General features: G+C 46.7%; 1 protein-coding gene across 4 annotated transcripts in view; it reads left to right on the forward strand.

The window, feature by feature from the left end:
* WDR37 (WD repeat domain 37) overlaps positions 1-19,190 on the forward strand; it is an 82,119-nt gene extending 62,929 nt beyond the window's left edge. For all 4 annotated transcript variants that reach the window (XM_025395641.1, XM_025395643.1, XM_025395640.1 and 1 more), the window contains 3 exons: positions 11,130-11,264; positions 11,800-11,914; positions 16,237-19,190. In XM_025395641.1, coding sequence (XP_025251426.1) covers positions 11,130-11,264; positions 11,800-11,914; positions 16,237-16,368 — 382 coding nt within the window. In that variant the 3' untranslated portion in view covers positions 16,369-19,190. The remainder of the gene's footprint in view (positions 1-11,129; positions 11,265-11,799; positions 11,915-16,236) is intronic.
* The last annotated feature ends 441 nt before the right edge of the window (positions 19,191-19,631 follow it).

Below are 19,631 nucleotides of genomic sequence, written 5' to 3' on the forward strand. Positions count from 1 at the left end.
GTGGCTATTTCTCCCTTTTTTTTTTTTTTTTGGTGGCTATTTCTTATCCCTTGTTTGATTGCACTCCGTAGATTGATGTTTTTTTACAAATGAAGGTCTGTGGAGCCCAGCCCTGGCTGAGCAGGTTTGTTGATGCCAGTTTTCCAATAGCACATGCTCACTTCCTGTCTCTCTCACATTTCGGTCATTCTCACAATATTTCTTACTTTTTCATTGTGATTATGTGAGGGTGGTCAGTGACTTTTGCTGTAACTGTTACTATTGGTTTTGAGGTCCTGGGAACCTTGCCCGTAGAAGACAGTGAACTTAGTCAATAAATCGTGTGTGTCCCAGCTGCCCTACTGACTGACCATTCCCTCGTCTGTCACCTTCTCCTAAGGCCTCTGACTCCTTGAGACACAACACTATTGAAATTAGGCCAACTAACATCCCTACAGCAGCCTTTCAGTGTTCAAATGAAGAGTTTCGTGTCCCTCACTTGAAAGCTGGAAATGAACAAAGCTTAGTGAGGAAGACGTGGCGAAGGCAGAGAGGCTGTGAAAGGTGAGCATCCTGAACTGGACAGCCAGGTTCTGAATGCAAAGGAAAAGTTCTGGAAGGAAAGTAAAACTGCTACTCCAAGTGATAAGAACACAGCCCTAATGCTGATATGAAGGAAGTTTGAGTGGTCTGGATTGGTTAAACCAGCCACAACTTTCCTTTTAGCCAAATCCTAATCCACAGTAGGGCCCTGACTCTCTTCAATTCTGAGGGCTGAGAGAGGTGAGGGAGCTGCGGAAGAAAAGCTGGAAGCTAGCAGAGGTTGGTTCATGAGGTTTAAGGAAAGAAGCCATCTCCATAACATGAGAGTGCAAGGTGAAGCAGCAGCAAGTGCTGATGGAGAAGCTGCAGCAAGTTCTCCAGAAGATCCAGCTGAGATCATCGATGAAGATGGCTGTGTTTAATAACAAATTCTCAGTGTAGACAAAACAGCCTTCTGTTAAAAAAGATGCCATCTAGAACTTTCCTAGCTAGAGAAGTCATTGCCTGGCTTCAAAGGACAGACTGATTCTCTTGTGAGGGGCTAGTACAGTTGGTGACTTGCATTTGAAGCCAGTGCTCATTTACCATTCTGAAAATCCTAGGGCCCTTAGGAATTATGTGAAACCTACTCTGCCTGTGCTCTGTAAATGGATCACCAAAGGCTGGATGAGAGCACATCTGTTTACACCATGGTTTACTGAATATTTTAAGCCTACTGTTGAGACCTACTGCTCAGGAAAAAAGTGTTTTTTTCCCCCAAAATTGTACTGCTTATTGACAGTGCACCTAAGGGCTCTGTTGGAGATGTACAAGGGGATGGATGTTGTCATGCCTGGTAACACAACCCCCATTCTGCAGCCCATGGTTCAAGGAGTCATTTTGACTTTCAAGTCATTATTTAAAAAATACATTTGTAAGGCTATAGCTGCCATAGATAGTGATTCCTCTGATGGACCTGGGCAACGTCAATTGAGCATCTTCTGGAAAGGATTTATCATTCTAGATGCCATTCAGAACACTTGTGATTCATGGGAGAAGGTCAGAATGTCACAGGAATTTGAGAGGCGTTGAGGGGTACAAGTCTTCAATGGAGAAAGTCACTGCAGGTGTGGTGGAAACAGGAAGATAACTAGGATTAGAAGTGGATCCTGAAGATGGAACTGAATTGCTACAATCTCATGATAAACTTGAATGGACAAGGAACTGCTTCTTATGGATGAGTAAAGAAAGTGGTTTCTTGAGTGGGAATGTACTCTTGGTGAAGATGCTATGAACACTGTTTAAATGACAGCAAAGGATTTTGAATATTCCATAATCTTCAGTGGTAAAGCAGCAGTAGGGTTAGGGTTTCAGAGGACTCACTCCAGTTTTGAAGTTCAATTGTGGGTAAAATGCCTTTTTTTTTTTTTTTTTTTTTTGAGACAGGAGTCTTGCCCTGTTGTCTAGGTTATAGTGCAGTGGTGCTATCTTGGCTCACTGCCACCTCTGCCTCCCAGGTTCAAATGATTCTCCTGCCTCAGCCTTCTGAGTAGCTGGGATTACAGGCACCTGCCACCACGCCCGGCTAATTTTTACATTTTTAATAGACAGGGTTTCACCATGTTGGCCAGGCTGGTCTTGAACTCCTAACCTCAAATGATCCACCTGCCTTGGCCTCCCAAAGTGCTGGGATTACAGGCGTGAGCCACCGTGCCTGGCCTTGGTAAAATGCTTTTAAACAGCATCATATGCGATAGAGAAATCTTTTGTAGAAGGAAGAATCAGTTGATGTAGCAGACTTCATTGCTGTCCGTTTTAAGAAATAGCCCCAGCCTTCAGTAGCCACCACGCTGATCAGTCAGCAGCCGTCAGCATCGAGGCAGGACCCCCCACCAGCGAAAAGATGATGACTCACCAAAGGCTCAGATGACTGTTAGTGTTTTCAGTGGTAAAATTTATCTTACTTATAAAACACACATTGTGTTTTCAGAGGTAATGCATTTGCTTACTTAACGGAATATAGGATGGTGTGGCTGTGGCTTCTGTATGCACTGGAAAACCAGACAGCTCGTGTGATCTGCCTTACTGCGATCTTTACCTCACAGCGTGGTCTGGAACGAACGGAACCCGCAGAAGCTCTGAGATTGCCTGTGTTTGTCCTAACCACCAGGAGCTGCAGCTGGAAGTCAGTGCTTTTTACCTGAACTAAGTTCTTTTCTGTTTGTGTGTTTTTCACCTGGCAGTGTAATTCCATAAGCCTGGCCCTCTCCTGGCTGCAGCATTCCCTTGCACACACCTGGGGGCTGAACCCACACGCAGGCCGTTCCAGCGTGGGCCCTCACTGTGCGGACTGCGGGTGAATAGACGTGCCTGCAAGAGGCTTTTGCTGTCATGACATTTGCCTGTTTAGATCCCAGCCTCAGTCCTCAGACTCCCCTCAGCACACCCCAACCCCTCCCCATTTCCCTTTTTTTTTTTTACTTTTTTATTTTGGTTGCTATAAAAAGGAGCTGACAGGCGAGGCGTCACTGGCCATTAAACCTCCTCCGTGGGTGGCGGGTGGCTCTGCCTCGTGCCGGGCTGGCAGTATTTGCAATGCGGATAAAGAAAAAAACAGGAGATCATCTCAACATGGATGTGATATTTGAGGATGCAAATTTTTTTTTTGTTTTCTTCCTTTTTAATTCTTTACAAATGATTTTAACTTTATTCCCCAAATGTGGCCTTTGGTGCTTTCTTCTAAAGAAAACAAAACACACATCTAACCAAACAAAATTTTAAAAAATCAGTTGGAAAATTATAATGATCACTTTGAAGTGATGACATCTTTGTGTGCTTTTATTTCCAAACACCTGGGGGAGATATTTGGTACTAAACACTCAGTTCTAGATCATGTGCTCAGAAAGGTAAACAGTTTCGCACCTTGTGTCATGGTGTTAACAGTTTTCTTTATGCTTTTAAAGGGAAAAGATATTTGGAAAGTGACATTTTTAACTGGATGATGGGCAGTTTTAATTGCACCTGACCTTTGTGCTTGGTCACAGGCAGCATGCAGGCGTCAGCTCGGGTGTGGGCCTCTGGGTGCTGTCCGGCCAGCCGGCCGCCTGGGAGGTGGGCATTGGAAAGGCCGCATGTGGTCTGTGAATCAGTTTGCTTTCCACTTTCAGATCTGCTTTCTTTTTGGTGATGGGTTTTGAGTCCTTGTCTGTGAGGAAGGTGGAGAGCCAGTCATCTACCAGGTGGTGACTTTGCCACAACAGGGCCCTGTGGAAGGGCCTCTGGGGTGGAAGTGACATGGAGATGAGGACAACCTGCAGGCTGCCGGGCCTGTGTCTCCTGTCAGTGTTACATCTCCTACCCATATGCCTGAAAGCTTGGTGGTTGTTTTTTTGATTATATTAAATTAGAGTATTTTAGCAAAATGTTGTTATGTATTCATGGGGTGTGAGTGCAGTTTTGCTACCTTGATGTACTCCATTGAGGTGAGGCCAGGGCGTTTAGCGTACCCCTCACTGGAGTGACACTCATTGCATGCACCAGGCAACCTCCCGTCATCCACCCTGCCCCAGATCTCCACCCTGTCCATCAGTCCTATGTCCACCCCACCCTGGGTCGTCTCTGCCCTGTCCATCAGTCTTCCTGTCGTCCCCTCTGCCCTGGGTCATCTCTGCCCTGTCCATCAGTCCTCCCGTCACCCACTCCGCCCCGGGGTCTCCGCCCTGTCAGTCCTCCTGTCACCCACCCCACCCCGGGTCTCTGCCCTGTCAGTCCTCCGCTGTCCCTTTGTGCACGTAGTTTTGCTCCCACTTGCCAGCGAGGACACACACTCTGTCTTTCAGTGTTTGCATTGTTTCACTTAAGATAATGGCCCCCAGTTCTATCCATGTTGCTGCATAAATTAATAAATGTGATTTTATTTTGAGGAAGTATATAGATTTATATAGATACAACTCTTAGTAATAACTGGCTAATATCCAAGGTTATTGTAAAACTGAGGCTAGGGTCACTGAGGACTCCATCTGTTGCCCGTGATAGCTTTTCTGAGCTTTGCTGGTTGGTCTGAGTATGGTGCAGATTCCAGAGAACCGTAGTGGGCAGCAGTTGGCGGGAACAGGACCTCACTGCAGCAGTCGTGTTCAGGGGTGGTCTTGGGTGTTTCCTGTATATTAGCTAGTGACTGTTTTGTCTTGTGACGACAGAAACTGCCAAGGAGACGTTAGCAGATAATAGTGCGCAGCTAGGCACACCTAGGCCCAGTGGTTCTTTCTGTGCAAAGGAGAATCCTTGTCTCTTACCAGCAGAGCAGCGCTGGCCGTGCCACCACCTGCAGAGCTGCCGTTCCGTCCTTCTCTCTCAGTGTCCTGTGGTATGAACGTAACAGTAACTTCCTGAGCCAGTCCCTTGCTGATGCATGTTTTAAAATTTTTATTGGTTTATTTTTTTGAGACAGGGCCTCACCCTCTTGCCTAGGCTGGACTGCAGTGGCATGATCACAGCTCACTGCAATCTTGACCTCCTGGGCTCAAGTGATCCACCTCAGCCTCCTGAGTAGCAGGGACTACAGGGCTGTGCCGCCACTCCCTGCTAATGTTTGTGTTTTTTGTGGAGATGGAGTCTCACGATGTTGCTTAGGCTGCTCTCGAAATCTTGGCCTCAAGTGATCCTCCTGCCTCAGCTTGCAAAGTTCTGGAATTACAGGTGTGACCCAGTGTGCCTGGCTGCCTGTTGGTGCCTGGCTGCCTGTTGGTGCCTGGCCGCCTGTTGGTGCCTGGCTGCCTGTTGGTGCGTTTTAAAAGTGTTTCCAAGTTAGAATATTGGTTTTCAAAGTGAGAGGAGATTTAGTGTATCTCTCTTTTACCCTTCTAAAGTTCCTCATTTAAGAAGGGCTACTCAGAAACTAATAAAATAAGAACTCAAGGAAATAATTGCATTTGAATTGCTCTACTTAACAGCTTTGTTTTGACCTGTCAGATTCCGTCACTTTTCTTTGAGATAACTGTAAGGCAGCCATCACGCTATTGACACATACTAGAAACTTCCTAACTGTGAGGTACTTCAGGACAGACTCCAGAGACAGGGGCGGGTGTCTGAGTCCACAAGTCAGCAGGAACCAGCGTGATATGCAGAGGGGGCAGAATGGGGAGGGGTGACTGCCTAAAGCATCAGCTTACGTTTGGAAAAGATGGTGATGACCATGCTGTGTGCATGTCCACTGCAGAGCCAGGGCCTGGGTGGCACGTGAGGGTCGCCTGGCAGCCTCTGATCAGCATCTGCACGCTGTGTGCACGCAGCCACCCTCAGCTAGCTCTGCTTGAAGTCCCTGCACACATCTGAGCTGCAGGGTTTCTGGTGCTCAGCAGCAGAGCAGAGAAACACTTCATTTAACACCGTCTTTGGAGAGCACGATGTTCCACAGAAGCGATTTCTCCAATGATCCCTCAAGAACCAACACTTTGTAAAAAAAGACTATTTCGTGTGTGTGTGTGTGTAAGAGAGGGACATACCAGTGCTTTAGGAGTGTGCACGCACTGCCACGCTGCCTCCCTGCCCTGATGGCCTCACGGGCTGGGTGTTACTGTTTGTCTCTGTTGTGTTTTGTTTTGTTTTGGCTTCTCTGGAAGTCAGTTGTTGCTTTTTGCCATTTTTGTGTTGGTTTCTAACGCTGTTTCTCATTCAATCCCACCGATTTCTCTTACTTACTGCTCCTGAACATTCTAAAACTGATATGTAGAGATGAAAGTGACCCCTGAATAAAAGACTCAGGGCCATTCCTATGAAGAAAGAACATGAGTGCATGGGCGTTAGGAATTTCTTCTGTATACCAGAAGGCCGTGCTGCACAACAAGTCAAGAGCATCTATTTGGAAAATACGTCTCTATAGGCTCCTGCAGATGCCGTAGTTGTAAGAAACAGTCTCTGTCCTTAGTAGCCTTGACATTCTAGGATAAGATCAGTACACGAGACAGAGGCGAGCAAGAGAACAAAGAGCTGAGTGCTGTGTGCTTAGTCCAGAGATCACAGAGCTGAGTGCTGTTACTGAGTCCAGGCACCACAGATCAGTGTTTCTGTAATGGGTCTTCTTTCTTTGTGTCATAGCCAAGGTGAAGCTCTTCAGCTAGCAGAAGAGTGTTCTCACTGTGCCCCCATAGTTCATGGACCTGATCTTTAGAACCTTATTTTTGGCTGGGTGAGGTGGTCAGGTTATACTGAACTAAATGTTTTGTTTGAATAGTCTGTGGAAAGGTTCTTATTAATTCGGTTAATCAGATCTTAGGGAGGCTTTAGCGTAGTCTGAAGTCACTTTAGAAGCTCTTCTCTGTGGGCTGTGGTAAACACGGATATTGCAGAGGCTTCTTGTAGCTTTGCTGTGATGCCTGTTGGCAGCACTTCCAGCCCTTAGGGTGCTATTGTGTGCCTAACACTGCTGACCTTATAAGTGGCCGGTCACTTGCCCCCTTCGCTGGGAGGAGGGAGGCGTCACTGGAGTGACTTTACCTCCTCCTCTGCTGCACACTGTCTCAGGAGGAGCAGGGCCTGCACGCAGCCAGTGCTTAATAAATATTTGTTGCATGAACAGTTCTGTGGTGCAGCCCTTATCAGTGACTTAGTTGGGAAATCTCTCATTATTTTTGCTGAGGGGTTTGGAGAGTAGCATGGCCCCATGAGACTACTGAGGTAGAACTATGCATTAGGAGAGCTGACTTCTCCAGGGAACAGTTGAATTTGAAATTCTGAAAAAGAGTCATGTGTGATACACACTTGATTTTTGCTTTGATAGTTTTTTATTTTAAGGGTCCACTTTTTTAGGAGGTAGCCATCAAGGAGTATTTAGAGAGATTTGGCCACTGCACTCCAGCCTGGGCGACAGAGCGAGACTCCGTCTCAAAAAAAAAAAAAGAAATGTGTCTTATTGGAATGTGACTTTTCCGTTTCTTGGTCAGTCCTCCGAGTTCGTCAAACGAATGCTTGTGTGAGTTCTTGAATTCTGAAAGATGTGGGTGATGAGAAAGGCCGGGATGGAACTTTGGAGACCCCGAGTGTGCATTTGGGCTGCCTGGCTATGAAGGGAAGACCTGATTAATGTGTTAGGAGTTGGATTTCATGCAGATAGCTTAGAAATTGCAGGAAGGGCTCTGATGACTCTGAACACAACGCAACTACCCCACATCTTCCCTTGCACTGTGAAGCCCCCTCTCCGAGGGACACCCGGGGGTCCTGGGCTGGCTTGTTGGGGTGTCCTTTGGTTACTTACTCAGAGCACTGTTTTAAGGTCAGGGTTGTTGGTGACACAGGTGTTGTACTTTTGTATCAGCACTGTAATAGAACAGTTGACCTGCCAAAATAATAAAGCCACAGTGGTGCCTGTTTCACAGCTGTTCATTTTCAAAGATCTGTTCTCAGTGCCTTGACTGAGAAGCTTGGGTTCCAAGGAAGGGACTGCCGTCTGCAGGCCTCCCCCTGGAGCACCCTTGCTCTCCGTGGACACACAGGCGTGCTCCTCAGAGGTAAACACATTACCTCGAGGAAGCTGCGTTTTAAAAATAGGAAGGGAAACGATCGTCAGTGTTTGATGTCGTGCCGGAAAAGCACTCCCATCAGCGCTTTGTGGCCCAGTGTTTTCCACATCGTGTCTTCTTTTCCTTAGCCGTGAAATTTCGGCAGATTGTTATGCAGAAGCGGTTCTGTGTCTCTGTGTGACTGCGAGACAGCTGTTGGTCCTAATGAGGATGCCAGCTTCGCGGCGTTTCCGCTGATGAAGACCCGCGGAGGGAGCGGAATGTTCCAGACCAGGCAGTGGTGTGCGGCGAGGAGGTGCCGCACTGTCAGCTGGAGGAGCACGCTCGGCTGCCCCACACGACAAGATAAATGAGTTTGCCGGAGTTTGGCAGCGTTGGAACCATTTCCAGTGCACGGCCGTGCGCGCCAGCCTCCCCGTGGGACCTGTGGGCTGAGGGTGCCTTGGAAACTGCTGCCTCTTTGCCAGTTCTTTTTTCATTTGATGTCCGACAATACTTGTCAGGATTGTGATTTATTAAAAACCTAATGTCTTTCAGCATTTCATTAACATGGGGTTAGGCGATCTTTTGTTGAGCCTTTTTTCCTATTAATTTAGCAGAATGTTCACTGAAATTTAACTTGGCCAAACCTCCTGAAGACTCCAGTTCAGAGAGAAGTCGGGGGCAGCTCTCCTCTCGCTCTTCCAGGCTCCCCCAGCAGTCGGAGTCCTCTAAGCCTCATTGTAACCTTCTCACTGAAGCATGGCAGCGTCTGATTCATAGTCAAGCCCTCACGTTGTTCTTTATTTTTTTAGGTGAAGAATCTGGAGGCGTTACTGGGTTGATTTTGCAGTTTCTCTTCTCTGCTCATGCTGCTGTAGTTACCCATGCAGCCCTCATTATCCGTGCTGCCCTTGTTACCCGGCTGGGCGTTTGTTCGTGTCCTGCCCCGTGTGATGCGGTGGTTTCCTGTCGGGCAGTTTCCCCCCAGGAGAGATGTTGGTTGTCACCCCCGGGGAGGGGCCTGCTCTAGTTTCTCATGGACCTGGGCAGGGCGGCTGCTACATCCACTGGCCAGGATGCCGCACCCCAGGGAAGGGCCCCGAGCGGGGGAATAAGTGTCAGCAAATCCACACGGCAGCTGTGGGCACCACGACCAGGCCTTTGAGAAGGCAGATGTGAAAACGGTCGCTGCCACATCATCCCGACTGTGTTCCGGGGCCTCAGTGTCAGAGCGTGTTGCCAGGTGTTGTTGACACTCCTTGATTCTTAGTAGCTCTGCTGTACTTTGATGTTATATTTTTAAAAACCTTGTCTTAATGCAGTGGAACTTAGACTTAATTAGAACTCAGCTCGTGTCCACTTAAATGAGGAGGATTTTCATAAATGTGCTTGGTGACTGGATGGTGCTCCTCTCATCCAGGGCCGCATAGAGCATGAAATCCCATGTCACGGTACAGCTTCAGTGGCTGGGACAACTGGCATTTAATTGGACTCCAGAGTTCCAAGCAATTTTTATGGACCAGACCTTGGTGAGGGTAGATGTGGAAACCAAGCTTTTGGTCCACGTAAATTAGTGATTTGTGATGACAAGAGGACACTTCCTTCATGGATAGGTGGAAATCCACATGCTTATCATCTGTGTAGGTATCTCAGCCGCTTTAGTGAGGGGTGAGGTGGGTTTTGAGCCTCTGTACAGAGTGAGTGACCCCAGTTTTTTGTGCCCTGGGAGACAGTGTAGGGGTCAAGCCTGTGTCTCTCCAAGAAGACACTGCCCCTGCGTCTCAGGATCTGCCCACTGTGCCCTGAAGTCAGACCATGTCTTCCTGGGTGGGCCAGTCATGGGGGACTGGCGAGCACGCGGACCCACCCCAGCCCTGAGCCAGGCAGGACATGCAGCCCCCCTGGCCGCTGCTGAAGAGAGCTGTGGATCCTGCCTGGATGGTGTGCCCTGAGCTCACAGGGAAAGTAAGGTTTTTATCACACTCTTTTTACTGAACTTTGCCAGTGAGCAAAGAGGTGATTGAATTTTCTTCTTCAAATGTCGTTTTATTATTTGAGTCCTAAATACCCTTTGGCAAGTGCCAGAGACTTTCCTTTGATTGCTGATTAAGGTAGTCGCCCCAGCCACCGCCAGCACAGCCTCAGCCAGTGAGGACATGGTTTCTTCTGCAGATTTTGCCTGGGTTTCTTTAGTGATTCTCAGTGCAATTCAGGTGATAACGTACTTTGTTTATATGTTTAATCCAATTTCACCACTAATAAGGGTATTTAATATACCTGAAATTTGCCTAGTCCAGGGATCTTAGATGTGCCTGTGAAACTATTCTTGCCTGTCCCCCAGACCCTGAGAACCTGTGTTCTACTTCCTGTGTCTATGAATTTGCCTAGTCCAAGGATCTTAGATGTGCCTGTGAAACTATTCTTGCCTGTCCCCCAGACCCCGAGAACCTCTGTTCTACTTCCCGTGTCTATGAATTTGCCTAGTCCAAGGATCTTAGATGAGGGGGATTCTTGAAAGTTCATTCATGTCGTAGCTTGTGTTAGAGTTTCTTTTTTACGACTGAATAATATTCCATTGTGTGTACACGCCGCATTAAATCCATCTGCTGATGGATATGTGGGTTGTTTGCATCTCTTTGGCCGTTGTCAGTAATGCTACTGTGAACGCTGGTGTGTGGGGCTTCTTGGCTGTTGGTATATCTTCTTTGGGAAAATGTTGATCCAAGTCCTTTGTCTGTGTTTGAATTGTTGAGTTGTCAGAATGTTTTTCTCTAACTCCTGTGTTATGATTACATTGATTGAGAGTGTTGTTGGAATGGATTTTTTAAAATTCTCTGCCATAGACCCGGATGTGTAGACATTTGGGCATGTTCTGTTTGTTCCGTTGCCTGGAGATGTGGAATAGAGTAGAATGGACTGTGTGTTTCTAATCCACTGGGAAGAAATCAGCTGTCCTTTTCTTGCACTGGTGGAGAGGCTTTGGGAGGCGGGAGCAGTTTGCAGATGAGACAGCTGTGAGTTTGCACTTCTCCGACCTCCTTCCCACCCACTTGGTCAGAGTTGTGTGTGGGGTGTGGTGTCGCGTCCTGCACCTGCTGTTGTGTCTGACCCTGTGCCCTCTGCTTGTAGCACTGTGACCTCTGCCGTGTTCACCGTGGGAGACAACGTGGTTTCAGGCAGCGATGACCGCACGGTGAAAGTCTGGGACTTGAAAAATATGAGATCCCCCATTGCAACTATTCGCACGGACTCTGCCATTAACAGGTAACGTCAAACTGTTGGTTAAGTAAGTGGCGTAGTCTGGTGGGAAAGGGTTGATTGTGATTTCATGTTTTATTCGTGGAGGTTTAATTGATAGAACCCTGGGAACAATGGTTAGGTTCCTTTGTCCTCTAATGCAGTTTCAGTATTCCATGAAAACTTAAACTAACTGAGCCTAAAACCAGGTAGGATCGGTGAGATTTGTAAGAATGAGAATGACCCATTTGTGGCAGACGTGCAGGGCTTCTCTTGACTTCTTGTGAGGGCTGGTCTTGTGTCTGGGTGGGTCTGGTTCTACCATTGAGCTGTGTGTGTGTGTGTGTGTATTGTGTGTGTGTGCATGGGGTCTGTGTGATCTTGTAGCTACGTGTGAGTAACTTGGTCTCTTTTGAATACCGTAAGCAGGTGGCACACACAGTGTGTTAATGTAGTTAGCCTTGAAATGTGAATAATATGGAACCTCCTGCCTCATTATCTGTAAATTCAAAAACTTACAGTGTCACTGTTTTATACACAACCCACTTTTACCTCTTTGCAGGATCAATGTATGTGTTGGCCAAAAAATCATAGCCCTCCCCCATGACAACCGACAAGTGAGACTGTTTGATATGTCAGGAGTGCGCCTGGCACGGCTTCCCCGGAGCAGCCGACAGGTAACAGCACGGTCGGTGTGCATACGCAGGGTATGGTGGAGGAGGACGGGTAGAGATATTTTACGTTCTTATTTGTTACTAAGTCTTTGCATGCTAAGTTTTCGTTGGAAATACTTGAGCTGTATTTAGAGTTCATAAAATTTAAAGTTGAAGAAGTAGAGTTGTACACCCGAGTTATTCCACACCTACCTCAGTGTTCTTTTTTTTTTTTTTTTTTTTTTTTTAATTTATTTATTATTATTATACTGTAAGTTGTAGGGTACATGTGCATAACGTGCAGGTTTGTTACATATGTATACTTGTGCCTTGTTGGTGTGCTGCACCCATCAACTCGACATTTACATCAGGTATAACTCCCAATGCAATCCCTCCCCCCGCCCCCCTCCCCATGATAGGCCCCGGTGTGTGATGTTCCCCTTCCCGAGTCCAAGTGATCTCATTGTTCAGTTCCCACCTATGAGTGAGAACATGCGGTGTTTGGTTTTCTGTTCTTGTGATAGTTTGAGATGGAGTTTTGCTCTTGTTGCCTAGGCTGGAGTGCGGTGGCGTAATCTCACCGCAACCTCTGTCTCGCGGGTTCAAGCAATTCTTATGCCTCAGCTTCCCCAGTAGCTGAGATTACAGGCATGTGCCACCATACCTGGCTAATTTTGTACTTCTGGTAGAGATGGGGTTTCTCCAAGTTGGTCAGGCTGGTCTCAAACTCCTGACCTCAGGTGATCTGCCTGCCTCAGCTTCCCAAAGTGCTAGGATTATAGGCATGAGCCACCGCACCCAGCCCAGTGTTCTTAATACCATGATCAGTTTTTAAGTTTAAAAATAAACAAAACATGCAGTTCCTCTGTTTCACAGCCATGCGGAACGAACCCTTTGGTGCACGTGTTAGTGGTGGCAGCTCTGTAGGGAAGCAGTCTTAGATGTCTGCAGTTGTGTCTGTACGGACTGGAAGTGCTGAGTGGGCATTGTGGCCAGGCAGAAGCCAGGTTGGTTGTAGACTGGGGGGTCTTTAAGGTGGGATCTCTTCCACCTCCAGCCAGAAAAACACGTTTCTATGGCAGGCTGTTGCGACAGGAAAAAATCTATTTAAATTTTAGTTTCTTGTTAGTGAAGGGTTGCTCCTTGCTAACTTTGGAAGACAGCGGAGGGAGTTTCTTGCTATGTGCTGTTCAGCCCACCTGTCCTGGTTGCCTGGAAGGCGCAAAGAGAATCGAGACTCCGCGGTACCCGCACAGATGTAGAGGCCCAGGGGGCCTGGGGGCCAGTGTTCAAATTCCCTTGCGACTCTGATGAGCTCTGCAGTCGGGCTTTGCTGTAGTGTGGGCGGCATTTGCTGTTGGCTTTCCCCTGGGAGGTCACAGGGGCAGCTGCGATGCAGAGAAACTCCCCGTGGTCAAGGCAGCGTCTCCCCAGCCTTGTGCGTAATGGGACCCCTCATAGAGGATCCCTCTTTGCTGTCTTTTGATCTTGTTGGAGTACTGTCTGGATACCTGTGTGAGTAAATGGATTTGTTCCCCGAGGCCGCCTGTGGCTGCACAGGGCCGCACACGCCTGCAGGCTGCTCCGGTGGCCCCCTCAGTGCCTCTGTGGCTCAGTCTGGAGACCAGCTCGTGGCTCATGGGCTGCAGCTGCTGTGCGGGGTGTGAGCCTCAGAAACTGCAGGCAGGCTGGGTGATCCGGGAGGCACGTGTGAAAGTGGGGGCTCTCTCAGCGCAGCAACACCTTTTCTTCAAGTGGCACAGACTTTCTGGAAATGACCTTCACTGAGACCGGTGTCTCTTCAGTCCCCTTCACCGCGTGAGAGTGTACTGTTTGAAGTTAATTATTGATGTTTTTACTCCTTGATACACATCAAAATAGTGGAGTAGAAAAATTTCATGAAATTAGAGTGACTAAAATATGCTTCACAACCCTTAACACAGCCATAAATTGCTCGTCCTGGGGAATCTTTTCATGTTTTGTTAACAGCTGAGTATCACTTATGTGTCCTCTCAGCTGCATCTTAGACATAGTAGAATGTTGTCTTTTCAACATGCCTGTGTGAATTGTAAAATTTCTGTGCAGCATGTGAAGTTTGCATTTTGAGGCACAAATTCATGAGAACTATTTGTTTATGACTATGAATTATGACTTTATTACTTTGAGAGTATTTTCCCTCAGAGAAATGGAATTCTGAATGGTTCTTTGTGGCCCTAATTCTGTGTAGACAGTTTTCTTTTCAGTTATCTGTGAACATTCAACTTTGTTGACATTGTAGGATTCTGTTGTGCCTGGGTTTATTCCCTCCTAAAGTGGTATGTGAAATAGATTTATTTATTTTTTATTTTTTAATTATACTTTAAGTTCTAGGGTACATATGCACAACGTGCAGGTTTGTTACATATGTATACATGTGCCATGTTGGTGTGCTGCACCCATTAACTTGTGAAATAGATTTATTTTTAAGATTAATGAATGTGATTTAACTTTATTTAGAACTTGTAACACCTCTTCAGATAAATAAATGTGGTTTTCAGTGTCGCAGAACCCTGCTGGAAATCACCGACTTGTTCTTACTTCTTCAGCTGACCGGCTTGGAAGAGAGAAAACAAAACACTTATTTGAGCCTTTAAGTAGTGGAGTGAAAGGAACTGATTGAAAATATTTCCCTGTAGTGCTGGAGTAGGTGTCACTTCCCAGCGTGAGTTTTGGGAAAGCGAGCTTAGTGGAGAGTCAGGAGGTCCAGGGTCAGGGTTCCTGTGAAGAGCAGGCTCATGGGGCGCGAGGGTCACTGCGTGAGGGTCTCTGTGATGTGGAGACTCACGGGGCGCGAGGATCCCTATGAAGTGAGGGCTCATGGGGTGTGAGGGTCCCTGCATGAGGGCCTCTGTGAAGTGGAGGCTCACAGAGCGTGAGGGTCCCCGCGAAGTGGAGGCCCACGGGGCTCAAGGGTCCCTGCGAAGTGGAGGCCCACGGGGCCCCGTGTTGAGTGTCCTGGAGCAGCACATCATGTGCACTGGGGCTGCCACGATGGCATGGGACATCTTCGGGGTGCATCTGCTTCCTGGGTGGCAATGCTGTGGGCGCACGAGAGATGGAAATCCCATGGGAGCTCTGCCGGGGTGAAAGCCTGGCTGGCTTTCTTCTGGAAGCTCTTTGTCTTTGGCACTTCTGCAGCAAATGCCTTGAGTTTCACTGTGAAGAGCTCTTGCCCACAGCCTTGGTTTTACTGCCAGTTAATGGATGCATTGCTGCTTCCTTTTTTGTGCCTTTTGTAACCCTTTGTTATGTGGTCTTTCTTACAATTATTTTATTTTTCTGGCCTTTTGTGATTCTCTCTCCAGATGTATAAATAGCTATTGTGGTTCTCTCTCCAGATGTATAAATAGCATATTTATACATGAATATTTTGCAGGAAAATTTTATGCCATTCTTTGGGTGTTTCTTAATCTGTCAGCTTTACTTAATACTGACTCACTCTTGTACCTTATGCTGTAATAGCAACGTATCAGAGCTGTTGTGTAATTTAGAAAATGCAGATGGGTCCTAAGGCACTGCTTACAGACATTCTAAGTGTTGGCTAAGAGCCTGCATCTGCTACCTACATACACACCGATATGCTATTGCTCTGTCACATATTTTGCAGTAACTTTTCCAACATGCTGATATTTAACTGGAATTGCTGAAGATGGCAGGAATCTACCTAAAAGGCCATTTATTTATCCTTGTTTTATATGACACCAAATGTATTTTTCCAGTTCCTTTATTACCGAAGCCAGTTATTTGTTAAAATCCTATTTGAAGTATTTGAGTGAATATCATTTAATTTACCCCTAAATATCTCCTAGCCTCATTTATTCAAAATTTTCACATTGATCATTAGTTTTTTTTGGTCTGACTGTAATCTTACTCGTATTTTCTTAAAGAAGGAGTCATACAGTGGTTTTGGGGCAGGTTCCACCAACCCTTGTGCTCACCGGCATCTTGGCCTCACTCGTCCTGGCCTGGCTGCACGTCCTGGCGGCTCTGCCAGGCTCGGCGATCCTCGCTTGGCGGTCAGTGCTCGGTGGTCCGTGCTCTGTGATCCATGGGGTGCTCGGTGGTCTGTGTTCGGCAGTGGTTGGTGCTCGGCGGTCCATGATCCATGGTCCATGCTCGGTGGTCCATGATCCATGGTCCATGCTTGGCGGTCCGTGCTCCGCAGTCCTTGGTACTAATCCTGGGCACCATGTTATTTTCTTGTAACTTTCTTACTTTGAGTGATGTGGTTATTCATTTCGCTGAGGTCTTATAAATCTTACTTTTGGGAATAATGCACTGATTTTGGTTTGTTTGATCGTCACTAGGGTCACAGGAGAATGGTGTGCTGCTCGGCATGGAGTGAAGACCACCCTGTGTGCAATCTGTTCACCTGTGGGTTTGACCGGCAAGCCATTGGTTGGAACATCAACATCCCTGCATTGCTACAAGAAAAATAAGGACACTGGCAGTCCTTAGTTTCACTCTTCGCCAGCACAGACCTTTGATGGGTGCAGGCTTTTCTGCATATTAATCAGCCATTTTGTGAGAGTTTGACCCTGGGAAGGGTGCTTTGTATATGTTCTTTTCACATAGTGCCCAGCTTGCATGAAATGTACAGAGAAATGTGTGGTCGTATTTTTTACTTTTGTCTTGTATATGTGTGTGTATTGGGTCCTCTGGGCAGTAGAGGCGAAGCTCACCTCCCATGTAGCACATGAAATGCTTGTGAGTTGTTGACATTGGACAGGTGAACAGTAGGGCATTACATTTGTGTGAATTACATGTGAACCTCTGTATTACGTTGCGGCGTCGGCAGTCCTGCGTTCCCTGAAGTAACTGTATGTGTCTGCCTGTGCTGGGAAGACTGTGGGGCTGCCTGTGTTGGCTGGTGACCAGCAGGATCGCTCCGGGAGTCTGTGTTTACCTCGCGTGAAGTTCAGCACGTGCTGTCGTGTAGTCAGCTTCCACTCTGATTTCTGTTACAGTTCTGCAAAGGTAACCTGGAGTTGAGAAGTTAAAAAAAAGCATGGGATGTTGGATTTGCACCATTTGGAGTTTCTTTAGGAAAGAAAAGTTTTCTGCTTTTTTATAGAAAATCATTTCAATCTCCTGAGCTCTCATCCTAGCAAATTTTGAAATAGGATTCTAATCACCGATTTCAAATATTAAGCAAAATGTAAGCACTTTAATTTATAGCTATGGTTATAAACAGGCTTTAGATGTTTCAAATGACTTGTCCATTGAATGTGACTTGACCTTGATAAGAGGCCCTGCCGCCTGCACACAGAGCCCAGTTAATTCTCCGCACCTCGGTTGTGTGCTTCCGAATGGGCTCACTCCCGTGGTGGTGTTTGAGAGCCAACAACACTACCTCAGAGACGGGTCTTTGGGAAACTTTGGGTCTCACTGTTGCCTGGCTGGAGCACTTTGGTTTATAGCTGGAATACTGAGTTCAGTTCAGAAGGCAGGAAAGACAGTCACACCGACGTGTCCTGAAGGTGTAGGCTCTCCACTTAGGCGCACAAGCTGATGGCAGCAGCCAGCAGGCCCTGGTGACGAGACACTTCCAGCCCCCATGGTGGGGACGCCTCTCAGTGCCAGTCCCGCTACTGCTGAGGTAGCCTGGTGTTCTTGCCTTCTTGGAAATTACTGCTCACCTGGTATCTGTATGTTAATGTTTCTTGCTGAGTTACGGTTTTGATAAAGAGGCTCTCATTTCTTGCCTCTTGTATTTTCAGTCCTTTCAATACATCCACCTGGAGGCTCACCACTTGGAGAGACAGAGGAAGGTAATATTTGCAGCTGTCATGTGACACCCCCAGGTCTTTGTGTTTTGCCCCGTTTTATGGTGAGGTAGGAGGGAACCCATCTGGTGACTGGTAGATGCAGGTGCATTAGGACGTGGGACTTTTGGACCCGTCCTTTGGTGCAGCTCGCCAGGGCTGAGAGGCACCTCCCTACTTGGGTCTTCAGGAGCTGGCCCGAGGAACTTTGAATCTAAGTCATCTAGAATGACTCTGAAATGACTGACAGCCTGGGGACCAAGAATAACTGATAACGACCTCAGATGGATCTGACGTGGCTGAGGGACAAACAGCAAATATTTCAGTCATTTGATTTTACAGATAAAAAATGTGTTGTATTTTTGTCCGACATTGTTTCCTGACTGCACTGTTCTGAGAACGGAGCCTACCTGGTCCCTCTGGTTGATTAGACTCTCAGGTTTCAGCTCCTGCTGTCCTGAGCGAACTTGCCTGATGCAGGGCTGTGCTGTGTCCAGATGTTGCTGGGGCCTCGCTTTTCTCTTGGCCGGAGGTCCAATTCCCAGAGCCTCCCGCACTGCACATGCAAAGGTCTGAGCCCAGGGCAGCTTCTGGGGCCACTGCACAGGCCGCCTGCTTGGGTTCCTCGGGGTTTAATTTGAAAGTCTGGGTGTTTTAGGATGATGGTTAGGAACATTGAAAAATGGCTGCAAATAGCCAAATCCAGATCTCTGCCAGATTAAACATTTTTGAGGCTTTTAAAAATCAATATTCCTAGTGGTCATTGAGTTCCAGGCACACTGGTGCCCTTCACTGCCACAGCTGCTCACCTTCTCCAGCGAACTGGAGGGACCTCAGAAACTGGATTCCTGCACGTCCTTCGGGGCGCAGCCCTGCGGTGCTCAGGCACAGCTCTCAGGAGCGGGGGCGCCTTGCTGTTCGCTGCTGTGTCATCTTCTAATGTGAGCTCATCCACTGCTGCTGCAGCGGTTAATCAGGAGTCACAGACAAGATTGGGGATGGTGCGTGTATGTGCGTGTGCATGTGTGTGTGGCTAAATTAAGTCATACTGTCAACCACATGTGATCTCGTGTGAAACAGTGTTTGGAAGTGGGAACAGTTTTGTCCTGTATGCTGATGTGTCCAGAATTTCATTTAATGATAGACAGAAAATGTGTGGTTACTGAAAAGTGTGTATCAATACAGAATTTCTTAACAGCCATGCTGTTGGGCAAAACAACTCTTTTTCAACCACTGCTCATCAGTTTTGGTAGAGACAAAAACTCTGTACATATTTTGGAATCTAAAGAATCCTCTATAAATCATTTGTTACTTAAATCTGTGAAAAACATGTTTCTTTGGAGGAAAATGTATGCATTTATAAGTGTTCTGTGGAATCAGTTTTTATTGTATTGATATAATTGTCTCTAAGTGTTGAGTGTCTTCATTGCAATATGAAATTCATTAAAATGTCCATGTTCCATAATTATTATTATAAAAGCTTTGTGTTATTGGGAGTCTTTTATTATTTTTACAGTTTTTCATGTTTTGCTTTGGTGAAACATTGTGAATGACTATATAAATATCACGATGACCTAGAAATTGAACAAATATAATACTGGTCACTCGAAAAATTTTCAGGCTTAAAAAGTCAGTTGTGTTTTCTATCTATCTCTTATGTTAACATTCAACAATATATAATTATGCTGCTTCATCCCTCATCAGGACCCTGAAAACTTCCAAAAGGGTTAACAGTTTGACACAATTTTTGGTAAAGTTCCTCAGTACAATAAAATGCTCATACTGTTCTCATTGCAGTAAGCTTGTTTGAAAGTTAAAAAAAAAAAAAAAAAAAAAAAAACCTTACAGAAAGTGGTGCCATTTTCTGTGGGAGAATGCAAACCAGATTGGGCGTGGCTCCTGGAGGCTCCTGGTGCATGGCCATGTCCGACCCACGC

Source organism: Theropithecus gelada, chromosome 9 (genome assembly GCF_003255815.1).
Source record: "Theropithecus gelada isolate Dixy chromosome 9, Tgel_1.0, whole genome shotgun sequence".
Classification (NCBI taxonomy): Eukaryota; Metazoa; Chordata; class Mammalia; order Primates; family Cercopithecidae; genus Theropithecus; species Theropithecus gelada.